Raw genomic sequence first — 19,356 nt, forward strand, 5'->3', positions numbered from 1 at the left:
AATTTGTACCAAAACCTTAGACAATTTTTAGGCTTAGACCTAGTGGTTTTATCTCCAGGCACGGCTCTCTCACAGGGCACTGGAAGACTAGCAAGAATGGCATCTCTGCAGTCTAAACTGTAAACAAAGTGGGTGGGTGAGCCCAGTGAGTTTCAGCAAGCACAACAGATAACCACTGACCAGCTGTTAGCCTCTAGGGCTTGGGTTCAGGACTTTCTCCTAGAAAATATCCCTGTTGGCCACTCACCTGGGTAAGGCGGCCTAAGCTTCTCTCTCCCATTATCCAACAGGAGCTCAGGCATTTCCTTCTCACACCACCTGCCTCATGCTGAAGGCATCCAACCACTTGCCAGGAAATGGAGAGGAGCTGAAACTATCAGGATGGAGATGATAGCCTTGGTTGTGTGATGCTGAGCTTTGATTGACAGCTCGACAGGATCTAGAGTCACGTGGAAAGGGCTCCTCAGTGAGGTCTAGATTAGGTTGGCCTGTGGGCATGTCTGTGGAGGGTTATCTTGATTGTGCCTACTGTAAGTTGGCACCATTCCTTCCCTAGGTGGAGCATCCTGAGCTGTTGAAAGAGCAAAGTGAGCTGAGCACAAGAACACGGGCACTCTGTCTGCTCCTGAGTGGGACCCGCCACTCCACCCTCTGCCTAGACTTCCCTGCAGTGAGCCTATAACCTGAAGGCTAAAATAAAAATTTCTCCCCTAAGTTGCTTTGGCAGAGTATTTTATCACAGCAACAGGAGTGTAACTTAGACAGTTATGGGTGTTGAACCCACTTGGGGATGACAGGAGCCAAAGAGGTTTAGTGAGGGGAGTTGTACCATCTAGGTTGGAAACCTAGAGGCTGGCTGGTAGCACATGCAGGATAGGCTTAAGTGAATTATCCTCAGTATTATCTGTACAGTGGGCAACAGCAGCAACACCTGCTGTAAGTCAGGCTGTAGGTGAGAAACTCAAGACACAAAAATGAAGCAAGCAAGTTAGAGAGTGGGTCTCTGATTCCACTTATGGTGTCTAGAACAGGTAAACCTGTAGAGGCAAATATAATAGTGGCCAGGAGTGGGGACTGGAGTTACTGCCTGCTGCTGACGGTTTCTGTGATAAAAGGGATTTAGAAATATGGTTGCCCTTCTCCCTGATAAAAGAATGACCCATAAAGGTACACAGAAAGGTGAGTCTGTAGATCAGAAAGCCTAGTATTTTTTGCTTGGTTTTGGAGTGTGTGTGTGATGATGGGTGGGAGGAAGTTGAGGTGGACTCATTGTGAAGCCCTGGCTGGCCTGCAACTTCTGGAGACCCACCTGCCTCTGCCTCCCAAATGCATGCACCACAACACCCAGGGACTTCAGTTTTTTTTGTTGTTGTTTTTTTTTGTTTTTTTTTTTTGTTTTGTTTTGTTTTTTTTTTTGGTTTTTCGAGACAGGGTTTCTCTGTTTAGTCTTGGCTGTCCTGGAACTCACTCTGTAGACCACGAACTCAGAAATCCGCCTGCCTCTGCCTCCCAAGTGCTGGGATTAAAGGCGTGCGCCACCACCACCCGGCTGGACTTCAGTTTTTAAAGGTGAACTTTTCCATTCGTCTCAGGTATTTCGTCACCGTGGCAGAACGCTGAATAACATCAGGTTACAGGAGGGACTACCTCCAGAGGAATGAACATGGTCACTGGAAAACTGCCTCCCAGAGGGATAGACTTGGTCACTGGGGGAACTGCCTCCAGAGGGATGCAGAGGGATAAACACGGTCACTGGGGGGGGACTTCCTCCAGCGAGATGAATGTGGTCACTGGAGGACTGCCTCCAGAGGGGATGAACATAGTCCAAGGATTCCCTTGAAGATAAGTTGTTATAAAAAGAGCAAAACTCAACAGGCAGTGGTGGCGCATGCCTTTAATCCCAGCACTTGGGAGGCAGAGGCAGGCGGATTTCTGAGTTCGAGGTCAGCCTGGTCTACAGAGTGAGTTCCAGGACTGCCAGGGCTATACAGAAACCCTGTCTCGAAAAACCAAAAATAAAATAAAATAAAATAAAGCAAGACTTGTGTGGCAAGCCTGGGTCCAAACTCTAGCATCAAAACATGTGTAATGGTACATATTTTTATTCACATTAGTAGAGAGATGGAAGTTATTATCAATTACACAATGAGTTCCAGGTCAGCCTGGATTACATGAGATTCCCTCCCTAAAACAAACAAACGAACAACAGAACTTTTAAAAATATGACTGAGTATGTAGTTCAGTTGGTAGAGTGCTTACCTTGCCCAGCATCACATAATCTGAGTGTGGTGGTACATGCCTGTTTAGGAAATAAAGACAGAAGGATCAGAAGTTCAAGGTCATCCTTGACTATAGCAAGCCAACCTGGACTATGTGAGACCCTGTCCCGCCCCCCCCCCCCCAAAAAAAAAAATAGGGACAGGAGAGATAGCTCAAGTGGTTAAGAGTACTTGTTGCTCTCCCAGAGGACCTGAGCTCCATTTCCAGAACTCACATGGCAGCTCACAACTGTCTGTAACTCCAGTTCCAGATGATTCTACACCCTTTGGTTTCCACAGGCACCATGCACATGTGGTACACATACATGCAGGCAAAACAGTCATGCACATAACATTTAAAAAAGATTAAAACAACCATAGGGCCAGTGAGACAGTGTGGTGAGTTACTCATTCTAAGTCTGATGATCTGTGTTCAGTCCTGAGTACCTAAGTGGGAGAAGGAAAAAACTAACATCACAGGTTAGTTCCATATGCTTGCTGTAATCATAAAAAATAAAACGTCAAGGCTGGGAGTAGGGACCTTTAATTCTGACACTCAGGAAACACAAACAGCTGTCTATGACTTCAGCCCAGTCTGTAGAGCAAGTTCCAGGCCAGAGCCAGAGCTACATGATGAGACTTTTAAAAAGACAAAACAAACAAAAAGAATAATTCAGCTGGCTGGTGATGCTACATGTCTTTAATCCCAGCACTCAGAGGCAAAGGCAGGGGAATGTCTTCCCTGCTTGGTTCGAGGCCAGCTTGGTTTACATAGAGAAACCTTGTCTTGAAAGAACAAAAAAATAGCAAGATGGATCCAGTGCTACTGGTGCCTTTGAGCCTGTTGTAGTGACAGCTAACCACTTTCTTACTGGAACTGAGCCCACTCCACAGGACAGAATTCCTGTCTGGTATTATAAACCTGATCAAACCCAATGGTTTGATAGATCATAGGCCCTCATGGGAAAGCAACAGATATTTTGCAAAACAAACATGATCCACCCATTTCACTGCCTTTCAATAGTCACGTTAAGGACCATAGAGCAGGGCTGCTGTCGGCTTTTACCAGAGAAGCTTCTTTTTTGTAGTGGGCAGTGGTGCCTGGAGGGACTCATAACTGGTCAGTGTGTGGAGAAGTGACTTGAATGTTCAGCCCTAAGAGAAGCATCTCTGTCAGTCCTATGCAAGGCTCAGGGGACGCTGAGGAAAACAGGATGCCGTAGCGTTAGAAACGGAAGATGGAGTCTTTGCATTTGGGCTTGTGAGCATTCAATCAGAGGAGGAGCAGGGAACTCAGGAGGCCTTACCCCTCCAGGAGGGCGAGACATTTTCTTTAGTTCTATAGCCACTGGTAAGGTGCCCATGGTGTCCATAAATAACCTCTTGCCCACCCTCCTGTATGAAACTTCTACAAAACTCACCGAGACACCAAGAGGAACAGCAAGAGTGGGAAGGGGATAGAGAAGCTAATGGCTGAATATGATCAAATGTACACGTATGAAAGTACCGTAATGAAGCACATTATTATGTATAATTAATATATGCTGTTGGAGAACACACACACAAATACAAACGGTACACAGCAATACCCTGTGTTATTTATTCTCACAACTTATTGTTATTTCAAAACAAAAGTTTAGAAAATATATGACACATGTCTTTATTTTGTGGCTACCCTGAGCTTCTCATTTTCTCAGGTCTGACTCAGAGAGTCACTGGCCTCTTGTAACACTGGAACTTATCCAGGGTGATAAACCCCAGTTGGCCTGCAGAGGGCTGGCATCTGTTCTCATTCATTGAAATGACCAGGACCCAACTCAGTCTAGTTTCACTTTTGGTTTCCTGAAATTATAGAGGAGCCAGAAAGAACTGTAACCAGCAGCAACCAGAGTTTTGGTGCCTACTTGCATCTGCTCCAAGCTTTGTTTTCCTTCCCCTTCTGTGAGCGTTACAGCCTCTTCTCCAGCCCGACTGAGGATGGATAAGGAGCTATACTCGAGGCAGCTGTGAGTCTCAAGGTGGGATAACAAAGTCGGGTGGCTTCCAGACCTTTGGTCCCCAGCTGCCACTTCCTTCTTCTTAACCACAGGTATGTACTGGGTCTTCATGCTATGCAGAGGATCCAGGAAGCCAAAGTCTTGCTATGTGGCCTACAGGGCCTGGGAGCTGAGGTGGCCAAGAACCTGGTCCTTATGGGTGTGGGCAGCCTCACCCTACATGATCCCCGTCCCACCTGCTGGGCTGACTTGGCTGCTCAGGTAAGAGTTCTTGGGGTCTCTATGCTGCTTCCCAGAGCAGGGGCTAAAGGGGAGTCTCTTTGATCAAGCTGCACTGAGCTGTCCTTAGTTTTTCCTCTCAGAAGAGAGCTTAGGAAGGAGCAGGGCTGAGGCCTCTCAAGCACAATTGGTTCAGCTCAATGAAGCTGTCCAGATCTCTGTTCACAAAGGCGACATCACCGAGGACCTACTTCAGGGCTTTCAGGTGCTTACCCCTCTTTGCATGTTAGCCCAGTAGCTCCCTCCTACCCTTAATGGCAGAGAAGATGGCGAGTGATTCCAGGCCTACTGATCATGGTGTCCATCTAGGTAGTGGTGCTGACTGACTCCAAGCTAGAGGACCAACTGAAGGTGGGGACCTTTTGCCACAAGCATGGAGTCTACTTCCTGATGGCCGAAACCCGAGGCCTTGTGGGGTGAGGAGACTACCTGTATACCCTACCACATCACTGCCAACAATTGGTCCCAGTGCTTTGCCCAGCCCTAAGCTTGCCCCTCTCCTCCCCGACTCAGCCTTAAGCCTAGCCAAGGATTCTCAGTTCTGAACTACAGTCTTACCCTTATTTTTCCACCTCTGCATGCAGACCTGCTCTAGCACACCCTACATACCCAAATCAAAATCTCCACACCTCTCCTATGCTTGTTTTCCCTCTGGGCCTGTCCTACTGTCCCCTACCCACAACTGATGGGCTTCTTCAGTAACTTCCACCAACCACACTAGGCGGTTATTCTGTGACTTGGGTGAGGACTTTACTGTTGTGGACCCTACTGAGGCAGAGCCTATGACAGCTGCCATCCAGGACATCTCTCAGGTGGGTGCTAAGATGTCAAGGTTTCCCTGGTATCCAGAGAAAGGTGCTGGGGCCTGTGGGAGGTAGGTACAGGCACTCTGAAGACAAGCCACCTCTCACTCAGGGCTCCCCCGGCATTGTCACCTTGAGAGGAGGCACCAAAAGACATTCCTTCTATGATGGGGACTTGGTGATTTTCTCAGACATTGAAGGCATGGTTGAACTCAACAGTGATTCTCCACAGCCTGTCCATGTGCAGAGTAAGCCAACCCTACTCCAACCACTGCCTCAGCTATGTGGAAACAACTTAAAATTTAGGGGGTCATAATTTACTAGTATGGCTCTCTCACAGAAGACGGGTCCTTGGAGATTGGAGATACAACAACTTTCTCTCGTTACTTGAGAGGTGGAGTTGTCACTGAAGTCAAGAGACCCAAGACTGTGAGGCATGTAAGTACAAGTACATCTGAGGTGGGAGCACCTGCCTACATGAAGGGGTGTGTGGTGTCCTAGACCTGACCCTGAGCCAAGCAACCTTGCCCTCCTACAGAAGCCCCTGGACATAGCTCTGCTTCAGCCCCACGTGGTGACCCAGAATACTCAGGAAGTACAACGTGCCCACTGCCTTCATCAGGCCTTCCGTGCCCTGCACATGTTCCAGCAACTTCATGGCCGACTACCCAAGCCCTGGGATCCTGTGAGTGGCCCCACACTCCATAATACACAGCCTCTGCCTCACTGAGTCTCACCTTTCAGATCTCACCCCACTAGAGGCTGTGTCCATAGAAGTAAGTACCAGGCCTACAGTCTGGAGAGGCCTGCTTGCTCCATCCTTAAGCCATCACAAGCAGGTCGGAAGCTGTGCTCATTTGGGGATACCTTCATTTGGTGCTGGCTATCCTTTGGTAGCACTTCTCAGCCTAGCAGCAATGCCAGGCTTTCCCACTTAGGAATCTGCTGCTTCTATGGAACAGGGTAGATGGGTGCCTGAAGGCTTTGAGTGGAAGGTTACAATTCAAGCTGGGGCTACTAGGCCCACATATGCTATGCCTGAGTGCCATCCCACAGGATGATGCAGAGACCGTGGTGGGGCTAGCCCAGGACCTAGAGCCACTAAAAGGGACAAAAGAAGAGCCACTGGATGGGAGTCTACTCCGGACAATTGCCCTGAGTAGTGCTGGTAGCTTAAGCCCCATGGCAGCCATTCTGGGAGGAGTAGCTGCCCAGGAAGTCCTGAAGGTAGGCACATGTGGGGAAAGGGAGGGATTGGGAGAGTAGGCAGGCCAGTGTATGTACCAAGGGGCATCCATACCCAGCAGCAGCCCTGAAGCATGTTACCAACCCAGTTGTATCCCTCAGAAGGGATCCAAGGGGAGTAGGAATTAGGAGTTGGCAGAGGCCCTCAGAGTGATATACCCACCTCTAGGCAATCTCCAAGAAGTTCATGCCCCTGGACCAATGGCTGTACTTTGATGCCCTTGAATGTCTTCCAGAAGATGAGAAGCTACTTCCCAGTCCTGAAGACTGTCATCCAGTGAGAACTGGGGGTGAAAGCCTTGTTCAAAATTAGAGTAGGCAGGGCAGTGGTGGTGCACGCCTTTAATCCCAGCACTTGGGAGGCAGAGGCAGGCAGATTTCTGAGTTTGAGGCCAGCCTGGTCTACAGAGTGAGTTCCAGGACAGCCAGGGCTACACAGAGAAACCCTGTCTCAAAAAACAAAAACAAAAAATAAAATAAAATAAAAAATAAATTAAAAAATAGAGTTAGAGGAGAACCCAGAAAAACGCCACTGAGGTCCAGATTAGACAACTCTGGGTTAAACACACGGCACAGGCTGTCAGCCATCAGTGGGCATTATCTGTGTTCCCTAGAGAAACTGCAGATATGATGGGCAAATTGCTGTGTTTGGGACTGGTCTTCAGGAGAAATTGAGCTACCAACACTACCTCTTGGTGAGCTGAGGGATGCTAGTGGGATATCTTTGGGAAATTCATGCCATGGGCTAAGACTGTTCCTGCCAACAGGTGGGTGCTGGTGCCATTGGCTGTGAGATGCTCAAAGGCTTTGCCCTAGTGGGCCTGGGAGTTAGGGCTAATGGAGGTGTGACTGTTGCTGACATGGACCACATAGAACGCTCCAACCTCAGCAGGCAGTTCCTCTTCAGGCCCAAGGACATTGGCGTGAGTGCTGGCCCCTCTTACATCCTTGTGGCTCAGGTTGCTCTCTCCTAATGCGCCCGTTTCCTCTCTTCCCAGAGGCCCAAGGCAGAGGTGGCCTCGGCAGCAGCCCGTTGTCTAAACCCACACCTACAAGTGACTCCATATACCCACCCACTGGATCCCACCACAGAGGACATCTATGATGACAGCTTCTTCTCCAGGGTGGATGGTGTTGTTGCTGCTTTGGACAGCTTCCAGGCCCGTGAGTGCCTCACTCAGAGCTGAGCCCCTGCCCAAGCCTCTGGCAGCCTCACTCCACACCCTCTGCCTTTTGCCAGGGCACTATGTTGCTGCTCGATGCACCCACTATCTGAAACCACTGCTGGAGGCAGGCACCCAGGGGACTCTGGGGAGTGCTTCAGTGTTTGTGCCACATGTGACGGAATCCTACAAAGGTCCTGCCTCAGCCTCAGCTTCCCAGGATAGCGATGCTCCCTACCCTGTGTGTACCCTGCGGCACTTCCCCAGCACAGTGGAGCATAGCCTGCAGGTAAGTACATTGTACCCTCCCCATCTCAAGCCTCAACTGCAGCTCTGTTCCTCATCTAATACCTTATCATCCTTCTACCCCCCACTCCCTGCCACAGTGGGCCCAGGATGAATTTGAGGGGCTCTTCAGACTATCTGCAGAGAACATCAACTGCTACCAACAGTAAGGCCAACAACAGAGGTAGGAGTCCAGGACTCTAGGCACAGAGTTCAGCCTCAAACTTCCTCTTCTCTCTGCAGGACGTGCAATTCCCTGTTGGGCATGGATAGGATAAGAACACAGGCCTTACTGCAGCAAGTGATGGGTGTCCTAAGAATGCGCCCACGGACCTGGCGAAACTGCGTGGAGTGGGCTCTTGGCCACTGGCAGTTGTGCTTCCATGATAGCATTGTGGAGTTGCTAAGACTCTTCCCATCTGATAAAGTAGGTAGTCAGAGGTGGGGCAGCTGATGGCTCCAGGAGACCAGACAGCTCAACATCCTTTATTTCCTTAGGTGCTTGCGGATGGAACTCTGTTCTGGTCAGGATCCAAAAATTGTCCACATCCCTTGCAATTTGACCCCAACCAAGTAAGTAGAGTCATTAGACCTGAGTACCCTAAGGGCAGACACCACCTCTGCAGTCTGCAGAGAAGCACAGATGCTAAAAGAGAGCCATGCTTGTGCAAATTCAAGTGTCTGTCCTTGAGAGAGGCAGGCATTCAAACAGATCCACCAAAGGGCAATGCATCCCCTCCCATGTACCCATGGTCCTGCTCTCTGCCTGGCTGCAGGACATGCATTTCCTCTATGTACTGGCAGCTGCCAACCTGTATGCACGGATGCACGGGCTGCCTGGCTCACAAAGTCAGACTGAACTCAGGGAACTGCTGAAGCTGCTGCTAGAGCCTGGCTCCACGCCCCAGAACCTCTTCTCTGCTGAGTTTGGTGAGGCCCCAGTCTTGTACAGCTATTCTTGGCCCTCCCCACCACTGGTCTTCAGCCTGTGCTTAGAAGGAAGATGGGGCCTAAAAGCCAGACAGCCAATTTACCTCCTTTTCCCCAGTCCTCTTTGGTTTTGTGTGTATGATCATTTAATTCTTATTTCGTATATATGAGTATTTTACCTACATGTATATCTATATACCCTGGGTGTGCCTGGTGCCCACAGAAGCCAGAAGAGGGCACCGATCCCCTGAAACAGGAGTTACTGACAGTTATGGGTTACCCTGTAAGCACTGGGAATCGAACCAGAGTCCTTTACAAGAGCAACAAGTGCTCGTAACTGCTAAGCCATCTCTTCAGCTCTTTTCTAGTCAGTCCTCTTACTTTGTTATTTAGTTTATTTCCATCCTCTGGTCCCTCAGCAGGTCCTTTCTCTGCTGCCTAAAACATATCCCAGTTCTCTTGAGAGATTTGAAAAAAAAAAAAAAAATTCTGAGGAGTGCCTAGCTATGTTCTGGGGTAAGGACAGAGCTACATGGGTAACCACAGGGAAAAGTGGGGCTGTACAGAAGTAGATGTCAGTATCAACCAAGAGAGTCCTTGCTTAGATCAAGTGGCGGCGAATGGCGGGTTTGGCAGAGCCTAAGAACGGACACAAGGCTCTAGAGTACAGGAAATGAGTTAAGGACTGAGCACGTGCCCTGCTCCCTGACAGGCCAGGAACAGTCGGAGGAACTGAAGGAAACCCTGGACAACTGGAGCAAGGGCCCCCCACTGAAGCCTGTGCTGTTTGGAAAGGTGGGGTCCCAAGACAGGGTGAAGAACCTGGCTCAGGGGCGGTAATGAAGCAGGGCAGCTTGAGAACCTGGGTTTCCTCCTGTCAGGGCTGTGGAAGCAGCTCACTTCCCTTGCATCTCGGCTGCACTGAGGCAAAGGAGGGAGATGGTAGATATCCAACCACAAAACTATACAGAGACCTGTCAGTGGCATACAGGTGGCCATGCTGAGGGATACCACAGTGTTGACACTCCTGTGATCTGGGCCTGGCAGGATGATGACGGCAACTTCCATATGGACTTTGTGGTAGCAGCGACACACCTGCGATGCCAGAACTATGGGATCCTACCAGTTAACCATGCTCGGGTAACTTCACCCCTTTGGGGCTCAGGCCTAGATGTGAGAGCCAAATCTTATCCCTGAACCTTGAGCCCAAATCAAATGCCCTGTCCTTGACAGATCAAGCAAATCATGGGCCGGATTATCCCAGCCATTGCCACCAGTACATCAGTTGTGGCAGGCTTATTGGGCCTGGAGCTGTATAAGGTGGTAAGTGGGCCACGGCCCCGTGGTGCCTTTCGTCACAGCTATCTGCACCTGGCTGAAAACCACTTCATACGCTCGGCACCTTCTGCCCCAGCTATCCAGTCGGTGAGCCTCTGATGCCCCTGTTCCCATTAGGCCTGAATTTTCCCTCTTCTCACCCAAGCAATCCTCTCTCTAGCTGTGGATTCTTTCCAGACCCCAGACTATGGGGGAGTCCTCTAGACTCCATCCAGCCCCCTTCCTGCTATGAAGCTAGGCTGGGACCTGTCAGACACAGGAAACGGCCATCAGCCATACTCCCCAACCCCCCCTGCAGTCCAGGGTCTGGGGGAGCTGCAGCTTTAACTCATTAGTGGAGCCAGACATCCCCCATGGTCCCCTCCTTCTCTATAATATCCTGGTGGGAAGGAGGAGGGAGGGGTAAGCATAGACTCAGCCCCGGAAAGAACCTAGCTTCCTTTTGTAGAGCCCTGTTCTGTTCACCTATAGCCAAGTTAAAGGGCACCAGGCTTGCTACCAGGAGTGTGGGTCTCAGCCCTATGGGACAGAATGTTTATATTACTACATATGAGTGCGCCAAGGTCTGTACATCCCTGGTGTGTGAGCATGAAGGGATCAAGCTTGCACATCTGTGTGCCAGATGGACGAGCAGGGATCTTCTTCAATGTGAATATGTGCATGTGGGCGCATACGTGGGTGCTGTTGGTTTTGTGTGTGTGTGTGTGTGTGTGTGTGTGTGTGTGTGTGTGTAGGGGGTGTTCCTATAAAGGCAGAATGGCAAAGCCTCCAACTGTGTGCCCAGGCTCTGCCCCAGTTGGCATTTCCCTGAGGCAGAGGAAAGAAGACAGAATAAATGCCCTCACTAGGAGAGAGGACAGAGGTCACCAGCTAGCCTAGGGTCCCTCTGGACAAGCACACAGAATGCTTTTGTGAGGTGCCCCACTGTTAACCAGCACAGAGACTGCCTTTGTCCATAGAATGGGGGTGGGTAAGAGTCCCCATCATGCCTCTAGCCTAGTCTCAGCTCGACCCCAGTATGCTTTCTGATGATTGGGAGGGCCCCTTTATCCTGGACTCTGGATGGCTGCAACATCATCGGCCCTCAGCTATAGGTACCAAAACTCTTGACCTAGGAAGAAGACGGACAAGAATAAAAGCTTCTGTAGACTGTATCCCTGTTAGTAGGGACCCTCTGAGTCAATAGTGTTCCATTGTTACCATGCCTTTGGTTCTGCATGCCCACGAGCAGTCCAAAGCCCTATATGTAAGAACTGCAGAGTAGCATGAGCTGGATCTCCCAGCTCCCAGCCTCCCCTTAGAGGAACAAGCAGCTTTATCGGAGACGACAGCAACCCAGTTCCAGCTTCCTCAGGAAGCAGCCCCAGCCTCCCCCCCCCCCCAATCCCCTCCAGCTGGCCTGTGAGATGGACGTCTGTTTCCCCATACAGGGCCCCATAGCTCCATTTCCTGTGCTGGCCCCAGCCTGGGCGGGGAGGGGGCTGAGACTCTGGGCCCAGATCCCACCTTCCACACACCCCCCCCCCCCCCCCCAGCTGCAGCTTCCTGCCTCTAGAGCTGCTCCTCCTCTAGGAAATGCTGCTAGTTAACTGGGCCAGGGGTTGCAGGTTTGTGTGAGAAATCTCTAAATCTCCCTCACCTGTAGTTCCAGCGCCTAAAATGGACCTGCTGGGACCGCCTGAAGGTGCATGCTGGACAGCCTGAGAGGACACTGGAGTCACTGCTGGCCCATCTCCAGGTATGCCCTGTCTCCACTCAGTCCCCGGCCCAGCCCAGCCCGGCCCAGTGGGTATCTGATGTATATCTTCTAGGAAGAACATGGACTGAAGGTAGAGATGCTGCTCCACGACCAGGCTCTGCTCTATTCTTCAGGATGGCCATTTGAAAAGCAGGCTCAGCACCTGTGCCTCAGGTGAGCTGGTCGTAGCCAGGCTCTACCATGTCCCTGGATGTTGAACATGGGTGACAAGGTCGTTTTTCTCAACCCCATTTTAGGCCCCTCACACCTTCTGGAAGCATTCTTCCACCAAATGGAGCCAACAAATGGGGCCTGGGGGTGGAGCTAAGAGCCTGAGGAAGGGGATTTTAGTAGTTGTCTGCTTGGCCAGCCCCCTTGGCTCCCCATACCCTGCCCAGCCCCCACCTCCCTTCACAGCCTATTCTCAAGGGACACACAGCTTCCTGCCTCTTGCCTGCCCCACCAGCTGCTCCTAAAATAGTTTCAGATGTTTCCTGCCTTGAGCAGCTCCTGCTCCTGGTTGGGGCTCTTGAGGGCTCACCAGCACCCTCTCATCCACACTAGGTTGCCCTCTGTCGGCCTTGGCTCACCTACTACACAATCTCCCCTAACCCCCCTCCCATACCAGGGTGACAGAACTGGTTCAGCAGGTGACCGGCTGGAAGCCCAAGCCTGGGCTGAGGGTTCTGGTGTTGGAGCTGAGCTGTGAGGGCGAGGAGGACGAAATGGTTTTCCCACCTCTGCATTATGAGCTGTGATGAGGTAGCCACCACGCCACCACTTGGCCATAACGAACTCTGCATAAAATTCCTGCATCTTCAGCCCACAGCAGATACTTCAACAATAAAAATTTGTTGAAGGAAGACACAAGTGGATTGGATGGTAGAAAATGACTGGTAAGGTACACAGGAGTGATATAGGTAAGACAGGAACCCTGGAAAAGGAGAGGGAAGATTCTAGACTGGCTTGTCTTGGTTGTGCTCCACAGGGCTGGGGTCACTTCCTGAAGCATCAGGAGTATGGAACCAGCAGTTTAGGAAAAAAGAAAAAAAGCCTTTATTGTCCCTAGCTGGAGGGCAGGGTCAGAGGTAGCTGACATCATTGTAGATAATAGGTTGGCGGCTTCGAGAGTTCATGAGGGCTGCAAATCGTGAGATGTCCGCAGGCAGGTCAGGTTCTGGGCGAGGTGGGCATGACAGCCGCTTGCCTGCCATAGCTGTCCGACGAGCCCTGGCCAGCCTACGCCGTAGCTGCTCAGAGAGACCAAGCAGGAACTGAGGGGGTCGAGCCCGGGTACGAGGTACATCTCTGTCACTCCCCTCACTGGTTGCTTCAGGCAACTCCATCCAATTGTGAACTAAATCAGCAAAACAGTTATCCCCTAGCACCAAGGGCTGCCGACTGCGGCCCCTGTTCAGCAGGGCTGCGGTCCAGTCCTCTGCTTCCAATCCCTGCCAATGTTCCAGGCAAGCATCCGGGGTGGACTTGGGCCTTGGACGGTGGGCAGGAGTGATGTTGGTCACAGCTGCCCTACTGCGCACGGGGATGTCACTGACTGAGAAACGCTGGCTATGAGGTGGACGTTCTCGGGGTGCTTGGCGCTGGGGTACAGACAGCTCTTCCTCTCGCCATGTACTGCCTGACACCTCTGAGAAGCCAGAGTCCCAATCCAGGGCATGTTCCCTAGGACATCCCAAGGGTGCACCCCTGTCTTCTGCTACCAAGCCTTCCTCCTCTTCCTCTTCTACACAGCAGACAGAATCCTCTTCCAAAACGTCGGAGGCCCTGAACTGGCGCTTGGGCTGTATATTTTGATCAGTTTTGGGTTTTGGTTGCAGTGGGCCAGACATTGGAGGTGAGCCTGTGTCCCGAGCACACAACTGGAGAGAAAGATAGGGCAAATGTCGGACAGGGATTTCATAGTCCCTGACCCCTTAGTGTCTGACCAAACCAGCCCCGAGAACGGAGGGTTCAGAAGGACTTGAAAAGCCTCTGGGCAGCAAGGCGGAACTGTAAGCACAGGGCCCACATGGGGGCACTGGCACTGGAGGCTCGTGTGGCTCCCATCCGCAGAGCTGGTGGCAGTCCGGCAGGCTGCAGCACGCAGGGCCGGGCAAGTCAGCACGCGCCACCAGGGCGGGCAGGCAGAGTAGAGGAAGGAGGTACAGGCCAGCCCGTGGTAGGGGATGTCCACAGCAGCACAGCACTTCTTTAGGCCCTGGGTGCTCCCTGTCGGTCCCCAAAACAAACTTCTTTCCCCAACTCTCCTTCCCCCAACCCCCGCCGCCAGCACAGCCAGCTGGGCGCCTGTTACCTGATGCCCAGAACAGTTCCCAACCGTCAGAAACCCGAAGCGGGCCATCTGGGCCATCTGTAGCGCGCTACCCTGCCCCCATCCTGACTCTGATGGGCACCCGGAGTCCACCCCGTTGTCGTTTGTTGTTCCAGCCAGGCGGCAGCCACGCACCCCACACACATCTTCACAACCACACCCACTCCAAAGACTCACCAGTTCCCAGCGGAGCTGGCTCAAGAAGCTGTCAAACCGAGCGCTGTGCATGTTGATGCTGGTACTGTACTCTCTCCAGGTCGGCCGGCTCACCCGCCGATTACCCGCGGGAGCCGCTCAGAGTGGGCCGGGTCGGCCCGCCAGTGGCGTCCTCACCCTTGCCTTACTCCAAGGTTCCTTGCTCTCGGTAGCTCCCGCCGCTGCCGCCCCAACATCTGGCAGCCGCGCCCCGCCCCGCCCCGGCTCCCTAGCCAATGGAGGCGGGGCGGGCTGAAGTTGTCCTGCCCCTTTCCGCCCCGCCCCCCAGCCCGGCGCTGCTGGTGGAACCCGGCTGTAGTAGCACGGGAGACCAGAGTGTAGCTCAGGACCTCTTCATGTCTCAAAAAGTTTAGTTAACGCTGCTGTAACGCAGTTCGGACACAACCCCATCCCGCCCCCGCGCTTACATCAAGTGACCCCACCGTTTCAATTTGTTCTCTGATGAAATAGCGGTTTCTTGCACTGGGGCCTGATGCGACGCCCACGTGTGGGCATTGTGCCCTATTTTCTGATTTGACAATATTGTGGCCCACTCGGGGTCTGTCCAGGCTGGCTTTGACCATCCCTAGAAATGATAGGACCAAGATTCCTTCTGCCCAGTGAATACTCAGCAAAGAGCCTTAAGACACGGAGTAAGGGAAGAGCCATGGCAAAATCCACTCCAGCATCTCTCCGGCTTGATCTGAGCCAAGATAGGCTGGACCGCCCTCTAGTGGGGATTGCGCGGCTATGGTCTGCATCCTCACTCGGCACCATTAACCAATAGGTTGCATGCAGGAATGGAAAAGGAAAACTGCTCTTTCCCCTGAGGCCACTCCATAATCAGAGGTACAATCTAAGCGGAGACAGACTGGGTCTATCCGCAGACAAAAAAAAATATAGGAGGATGAGGGCAGTGAGTTCAGTTAAGGGATAGAACTCTTAAAAAGATATGGCTGGCCGGGCGGTGGTGGCGCACGCCTTTAATCCCAGCACTTGGGAGGCAGAGGCAGGTGGATTTCTGAGTTCGAGGCCAGCCTGGTCTTCAGAGTGAGTTCCAGGACAGCCAGGGCTACACAGAGAAACCCTGTCTCGAAAAACAAAAAAACAAACAAACAAACAAACAAACAAACAAAAAAGATATGGCTGATAACGGGTCAATCCAGTTGAGTCCAGTGAGGAAGGGCATTTTAGGTGAAAGGGTTTGCCAATGTAAAAAACATTGAGGGACAGGGGCTAGGCAGACCAAATGAAAGGAAAACAGAGATGTGTGTGATGGATAGGGCAGGGGTCTGTGGATAGAGAGAAGTCATCAAAACCAAGCCTCCAGAAGAGTTATGGGAGTCTCTGGGTTTTATTTTTGGTTCCATAAAGAACATGGAGCTTTTTTCAGGGAATGACTAGGACTGTTTTCTGTGAGATACAGTTGTTTTGGGAGAACAACTCTGCAATCGAAGGCGGTTCTGGCCCTTATCCCAGGGAAGGGTGTGTGTCTGAGTGCCTGATTCTGAACCCAGAGGGTAAACAGAAGCATCATTCTAGACTCCAGAATCTAGAGCTAAGATCTAGCCTGACTGATGCATAGATGCATGTAGGCAAAGCATGGCCTCCAAGTTTCCAGTGTGAACAGCTGGTTGGATGGCACTGCCATTAAAAACACCCAGTAGAAAGAAACCTCTGCTTCCCCTTCCCATAGACCTTGCTGTTGGTCACAATGGTGACAAAGACTGAGGAGTACACCAAAGCTGGCCTCAGAGCCGTATAGTCTTGTATAGAGCATGTGGGCCGGATCCAAATAGGCCTGAATTCTCTGTAAAACTGGGATGATCTGTGAAGTAAAGAGAAGCATGGGGAGCTAGCTCTGCACAGTTGCAGAAATTGCTGTCTAAATACTTTGGGGGAGTCTTCATCCCTTGAGTTGTGCTTCCTTGGTTTTAGTTTGTTTGTTTTAAGGGCTATGTAACCAGTAAAGGGACTCTTATCTATGACCTAGTCTGCAGTCGGGAAAACATCACTAGAAGAAAGGGGCGGGCAAAGAATAGCTCTGAAGGCAGAATCTTTTGGCTGGATGCTGTACAATTTACACACACACGTAAATAGACAAAGTTCTTATTTTTCACTTGTTTCTGTTTTTCTTCCTTTGTTTTTTTTTTTTTTTTTTTTTTTTTTTTTTTTTTTTTTTTTTTTTTTTTTCACGACAGTATTTCTCTGTGTAGCAACCCTGGCTGTCCCGGAGCTCACTTTGTAGACAAGGCTGGCCTTGAACTCATAGAGAGCCACCTGCCTCTGCTTCCCCGAGTACTGGCATTAGGGGTGTGCACCACTATCACCCAGCTAGATTGTTTTCTTTCTTTCTTTCTTTCTTTCTTTCTTTCTTTCTTTCTTTCTTTCTTTTGGTTTTTCAAGACAGGGTTTCTCTGTGTAGTCCTGGCTGTCCTGGAACTCACTTTGTAGACCAGGCTGGCCTTGAACTCAGAAATCCGCCTGCCTCTGCCTCCCAAGTGCTGGGATTAAAGGCGTGCGCCACCACCTCCCGGCCAATTGTTTTCAATCTAGTAAAAACTGGAAAGGGAGGCTGGAGAGATGACTCAGTAGTTAAGAACACTGTCTGTCCTTGTAGAGGAAACTGGTTTGATTCTCAGTACTCATATGGCAGGCAGCACATAACTTTCTGTAACTTTAGTTCCAGAGGATTCCCCCACCCTCTTCTGGTCTCTGTAGGCACTGCACACATGTGGTATACATGCAAATACCAGGCAAGACACTCACATACTTAAAACAAAAAAATAAAATAAAGTTCTGAGCTGGGCATGGTGGCACAATGCAGGCAGATCTCTGTGAGTTCAAGACTAGCCTGGTCTATATAATGAGTTTCAGGACAGCCAGAGCTATGTAGAGACTTGCCTTGAAAAAAAAAAAAGCTTTCAAAAAAAAAAAGTCTGAAAAATTAGGAAAAAAGCAAATGTTCACTGTGGACACATGAGTCTTGAGGAGAAGCAGGACTGGCTGCTAAGTATATGAGTGTGGAGCTCAGGACAGAGAAGCACTGAGGTGGAGAGGAGGGGACGGTAGAGCCAGGGGGTGGCATTTTAGGGCATGGCCTTGGAGAAGACGAAGGTGGTGAGTGTAGACAGAGGAGGACAGAGGAGGTAGTTTCCATGTCCAAAAACATTTTACTGGATGGAGGTAAGAAAGATGAGGTAGAAGCAGCGAGAGGCTAGCCAGGAGTAGAGACATGAGAGAACTCTGAGCCAGCATGGGTGTGTCAGAGACAAAGGGAACTAGCATCAAGCATTTAGGAGGAGTGAGAGCAAAGGACATGTCTGGTGTTGGGGAAACAGTTCAGTCAGCAAAGCGCTTACATCACAAGAATCAAGACCTGAGGATACTCAGAACCCATGTTTAAAAAAAAGAAAAAAGAAAAAAAAAAGCCAAGTGTGGCAGCAACGGTTTGTTGTAATTTCCCGGTGCTGAGGAGAGATACTGGCAGACAACCTCATCAGCTGATGATCTCCAGACCAATGAGAGATTCTGTACCAAATAACAGAACAAACCAAGCTGACCAGGCTCCTGAGGAATGCGCCTGAGATTGACCTCTGGCCTTCACATGTGTACCAATCCAAACACACACCTCCACGTACACACAAAAGAATAGCCTTCTGGCTTCAGAGTGTGCAATGGCATGTGCCTGCAGTCTCACCCACCTGGGAGGCTGAAGCAGGAATAGCCTGGGCAACATAAGGAAACCCTGTCTCTCAAAAGAGACCCAGTGAGATGGCTCATTGGATAAAAAAACCCCTAAGATCTGAGTTCAAGTCCTAGATCCCACAGTAAAAGAGAGCTGACTTCTGAAAGTTGTTCCCTGACCCCCTCACAAGTGCTATAGCATATGCCCAAGTTCACACACACACACACACACACACACACACACACACACACACTAAAAAAAACCTATGAGGCTGGTGAGATAGCTCAGTATCAACATCTGCTGCTCTTTCAGAGGACCTGGTTTGATTCTCACCACCCGTATGCTGCTTCAAAACCATCTGTAACTCCAATTCCAGGGTATCTGACACCCTCTCTGGCCTCTGTGGGCACAAGACATAGGCATATGGTACACGTCATATATGCAGGCAAAACACTCATATAGGAAATAAAAGAAGCCAGGCGGTGGTGGGAGATGCGCCTTTAATCCCAGCACTCGGAAGGCAGAGCAGGTGGATCTCTGTGAGTTCCAGAACAGCCTGTTCTACAGAATGAGTTTCAGGACAGCCAAGGCTATACCAAGAAAACTGTGTCTCAAAGAACCAAAAAAGAATAAAGAAAAAGAAAGTAAAAGTAATTAAGTCTTTTTAAGAAATTAAATTGGGGTTTGGGGAGATGGTTCAGCAGTTAAGAGCACTGACTGCTCTTGCAGAGGACCTGAGTTCAAATCCCAGTACCCATATGATGACTCACAACCATCTGTAACTCCAGTTTCTTCTTCTGACTTCTATGGGCATATGGTACACAGACATCCATGCAAGCAAAACATTTGTACATGTAAAATAAAATAAAATAAAATAAAATAAAATAAAATAAAATAAAATAAAATCTTAAATTGACAAAAGGAAACCACTGGCCATTGAAGTCCCTACCCAGGGCAGTTTTATGGAGAGAGGGAGGAGCCTAACTCACGTGGATAGAAAAACTAGTGCTAAAGTGCTAGATAGGATAAATACACAATGCACGGCCTGTGATTCCAGCATAGAGGCAGCATGGGGTGGAAGGACGGGAATGTGAGGCCAGGCTGG

At 50.4% G+C, this 19,356-nt stretch overlaps 2 protein-coding genes across 5 annotated transcripts; one reads left to right on the top strand and one right to left on the bottom strand.

Moving 5' to 3' along the window:
* Positions 1–3,921: 3,921 nt before the first annotated feature.
* On the top strand, positions 3,922–12,906 carry Uba7 (ubiquitin like modifier activating enzyme 7). Of its 4 annotated transcripts, XM_034525031.2 has the most exons (24): positions 3,926–4,264; positions 4,348–4,516; positions 4,605–4,739; positions 4,844–4,950; positions 5,256–5,346; positions 5,450–5,585; positions 5,678–5,775; positions 5,876–6,022; positions 6,394–6,564; positions 6,752–6,859; positions 7,197–7,277; positions 7,350–7,505; positions 7,581–7,746; positions 7,823–8,034; positions 8,132–8,196; positions 8,274–8,457; positions 8,529–8,603; positions 8,807–8,960; positions 9,673–9,755; positions 10,008–10,100; positions 10,194–10,385; positions 11,944–12,036; positions 12,110–12,210; positions 12,665–12,906. In XM_034525031.2, the coding sequence occupies exons 1-24, from the start codon at positions 4,236–4,238 to the stop codon at positions 12,792–12,794; spliced, it is 2,976 nt and encodes a 991-aa protein (XP_034380922.1). In that variant the 5' UTR covers positions 3,926–4,235; the 3' UTR covers positions 12,795–12,906. The 4 variants fall into 4 exon arrangements, with proteins under 4 accessions (XP_076774185.1, XP_076774183.1, XP_034380922.1 ...); XM_076918068.1 differs by lacking the exon at positions 4,605–4,739 and having other exon boundaries at positions 3,925–4,264; XM_076918069.1 differs by lacking the exon at positions 3,926–4,264 and having other exon boundaries at positions 4,378–4,516; positions 4,618–4,739.
* A 162-nt stretch (positions 12,907–13,068) lies between these two features.
* On the bottom strand, positions 13,069–15,007 carry Inka1 (inka box actin regulator 1). The gene is made up of 2 exons (XM_034484274.2): positions 14,546–15,007; positions 13,069–13,916 (listed from the first exon to the last, which is right to left on the bottom strand). The coding sequence occupies exons 1-2, from the start codon at positions 14,594–14,596 to the stop codon at positions 13,119–13,121; spliced, it is 849 nt and encodes a 282-aa protein (XP_034340165.1). The 5' UTR covers positions 14,597–15,007; the 3' UTR covers positions 13,069–13,118.
* Between the last annotated feature and the right edge of the window lie 4,349 nt (positions 15,008–19,356).

This window comes from Arvicanthis niloticus, chromosome 21, assembly GCF_011762505.2.
Source record: "Arvicanthis niloticus isolate mArvNil1 chromosome 21, mArvNil1.pat.X, whole genome shotgun sequence".
Lineage (NCBI taxonomy): Eukaryota > Metazoa > Chordata > Mammalia > Rodentia > Muridae > Arvicanthis > Arvicanthis niloticus.

Bases quoted from the DNA above. Each gene is read 5' to 3' on its own strand.
- Uba7 (XM_034525031.2), top strand. From the start codon at position 4,236: ATGGATAAGGAGCTATACTCGAGGCAGCT. The intron at 8,035-8,131 runs GTAAGTACATTG...TCCCTGCCACAG, and splicing joins CAGTGGAGCATAGCCTGCAG to TGGGCCCAGGATGAATTTGA. The intron at 8,197-8,273 runs GTAAGGCCAACA...TTCTCTCTGCAG, and splicing joins AACATCAACTGCTACCAACA to GACGTGCAATTCCCTGTTGG.
- Inka1 (XM_034484274.2), bottom strand. From the start codon at position 14,596: ATGCACAGCGCTCGGTTTGACAGCTTCTTGAGCCAGCTCCGCTGGGAA. The intron at 13,917-14,545 runs GTGAGTCTTTGG...CTTTCTCTCCAG, and splicing joins GCCAGCTCCGCTGGGAACTG to TTGTGTGCTCGGGACACAGG.